Raw genomic sequence first — 2,519 nt, 5'->3', positions numbered from 1 at the left:
GTGTGTGTACACTGTCATAAAGGAACACTTCATTCTCATACACACAATGTCGGTGGAATTTACATAAATCACCGCCAGCCTATTCCAAATGCTGTAGGCCTAAAGAGTACGTTGCCCTCTTTTTTAATATAACCTTGTATTCCACCGTTTACATATGACGCGTTGAAGTGACATTACGATAGGGGGACTTGGTGAGAGGGAGGGAGAGAGGGAGAGAGAGAGAGAGAGAATGGACTGTCAGAATCTCTCTCTCTCTCTTTGGTTAGGTTAGGTTAGGTTAGGAGAAAATAAACAACAACATAGGAGTCGCTGGGAATACAGAACGCAGATGATTTTAAGGGATATAGGACACCAAGGTGAGGGATGGTTGAAAGTCCTTAATAAATTACACCAGACAAAGGCCCTAATACAACACGCAGGTTTAGCACTTTCTTGCCCCCCAGCGTGTGTGTGTGTGTGTGTGTGTGAGTGTGTGTTAAGGATGCACCGGAACTCTTAATGTGTTCCTCTAATGTGTTTTGGAATACTTCAGAATCCTCGGCACCATGGCGGCTTCATATTAGGACACCCCCTTTGGTGATATTAAGACATCTCTTTAGTAATATTAGGACACTCTATTAGTTTGTATTAGGACAGAGGGATATTAGAACGCCCCCCTTATTAAAATTAGGACACCTCTTTAGTAATATTAGGACACTCTATTAGTTTGTATTAGGACAGAGTGATATTAGGACGCCCCTTTAGTAATATTAGGACACCCCTTTAGTAATATTAGGACTCTCCATTAGTTTGTATTAGGACAGAGTGATATTAGGACGCCCCCTTATTAATATTAGGACATCCCTTTAGTAATATTAGGACATCCCCTTAGTAATATTAGGAAACCCCTTTAGTAACGTGTGTCCGGGCCAAGCACGGTACTCGAACCCGTGTCAAATACATAAAGAGTGACCATGGACACCAGATGACAGGAGACAGACAGACACCTCAGAGCAACACAACAATATTAAATAACCTGTGTACCTGTAATTACCTGCCGGAGAAGTTTACTGAATGACTGTGTGTGTGTGTTTGTGTATATATGTGTGTGTGTCACCTGTTTTCTCAAATAATCATAAGAAATTATGAGATGTCTTCCACGTACGATAACATTCTCTCTCTCTCCCTCTCTCGCTCTCCTATTTAACCTATTTATCTATCTGTTTATTAATTTTTCTCTTATAGTTGCAAGTTTCTCTCGGTGTTTTGTAACTAATTCTCTCACTCCTCCTCCTCCTTCTCCTCCTTCAACCTTCTTAAAGTAGATTGGGTGGTTGCCGCCTTTGGACATTGGAGAGGCTTAGGTGACCTGTGCCTGGGATTCAAGTCCTTATTTCTAGGATCCGTGACAAAACCTCCATATCGTTTCGAAGGTTGGGGACGGGGTTGATGGCGTGGCTCACCCATCGCTGTGCGTCACGGCTGAGATGATGAACACCGACAACAGTCTGTAGAAGGCGACCCATGCTGTATACATCAGCCTGAGAGGTCAGTGGACTGTTCTTGACCACCTCAGGGGCCATGTAGACTGGTGACTTTGTTCCGGGAGGGAATCGGTTAAATTTTCCGATTGGTGCAGACAGACCAAGGTCAATGAGCGTAGCACGAATCCCACTGGGGGTATTTTGGATGCAGATGTTTCCAGACTTGACATCGGTGTGCACCCATCCCCGCTCCTTTACCGCCAGCAGGGTTCGGGTGACCTGTTTTACGATCTGCAGGCGCTGGCCTATGGTGCAGGTGTGGGTCTGGAGGTACTTGTCCAGGCTCTCCCCGGCGTATTCGGTGAGGAGGGTGAGCTTCGAGGGACACACTCCGATTATTTTCTGAAGACCGGGTACATTCTGCAGGGCTGTAAGGGCCTGGATTTCCGTCTGCAGAGTTAAAACATTAATTGGTGTATCTGGAAAGGTCTTGATGACCCACTGGCTATTGGACACTGTAACCAAGTGACAAGACCCGTAGGTCCCGTGACCCAAAGGCCTCATGCAGGCAGGATCAGCCACGAACTCTAAGGCCCCATCCCCAAACACGTTTACAAAGTGGCATTCACAGATTTCGCACAGTGCACGCACCGATTGTTTTGCGTACCTTCTGGTGTCCATCCTGAGGTATATTTACCCTCAGGTTTAGGTTGCTCAAGGACCTAGTAGTCAAAATTCGAGGTGTAAATGAAAAATACAAGTCGAAAACTGGTTAAATCCAGTTTCTGATCCCAAGATTTCCTGTTTGTTTATATAGTAGAGGTAAGCTGTTACGGTGAAGATGCAATAGTGTAGTGATGATACTTCGTTGTAGTATAGTTCTATAGTGGCGTTATAGTGGAGTTCTGGTTTGTGATGATAGTGTTTTAGTGGTTATAGAGTTGTAGTATACTGTTGTAGTGGAGTTTTGGTGTTATAGTGTTGTTATAGTGTTGTAGTATAGTGTTATAGTGAAGTTATGGTGTTGTAGCGATTTTACAGTGTTGTAGTGTTGTA

General features: G+C 44.3%; 1 protein-coding gene across 1 annotated transcript; it reads right to left on the bottom strand.

The window, feature by feature from the left end:
* Positions 1-1,361: 1,361 nt before the first annotated feature.
* Positions 1,362-2,144, bottom strand: LOC121869363 (L-type lectin-domain containing receptor kinase V.5-like). The gene has a single exon (XM_042370699.1). The coding sequence runs from the start codon at positions 2,142-2,144 to the stop codon at positions 1,362-1,364; it is 783 nt and encodes a 260-aa protein (XP_042226633.1).
* Between the last annotated feature and the right edge of the window lie 375 nt (positions 2,145-2,519).

The sequence above is a fragment of the Homarus americanus genome, unplaced genomic scaffold (assembly GCF_018991925.1).
Source record: "Homarus americanus isolate GMGI-L3 unplaced genomic scaffold, GMGI_Hamer_2.0 scaffold36734, whole genome shotgun sequence".
Taxonomy (NCBI): domain Eukaryota; kingdom Metazoa; phylum Arthropoda; class Malacostraca; order Decapoda; family Nephropidae; genus Homarus; species Homarus americanus.
Note: the sequence above shows the minus strand (reverse complement) of the source record. Positions and strands in the feature narration are given on the sequence as shown.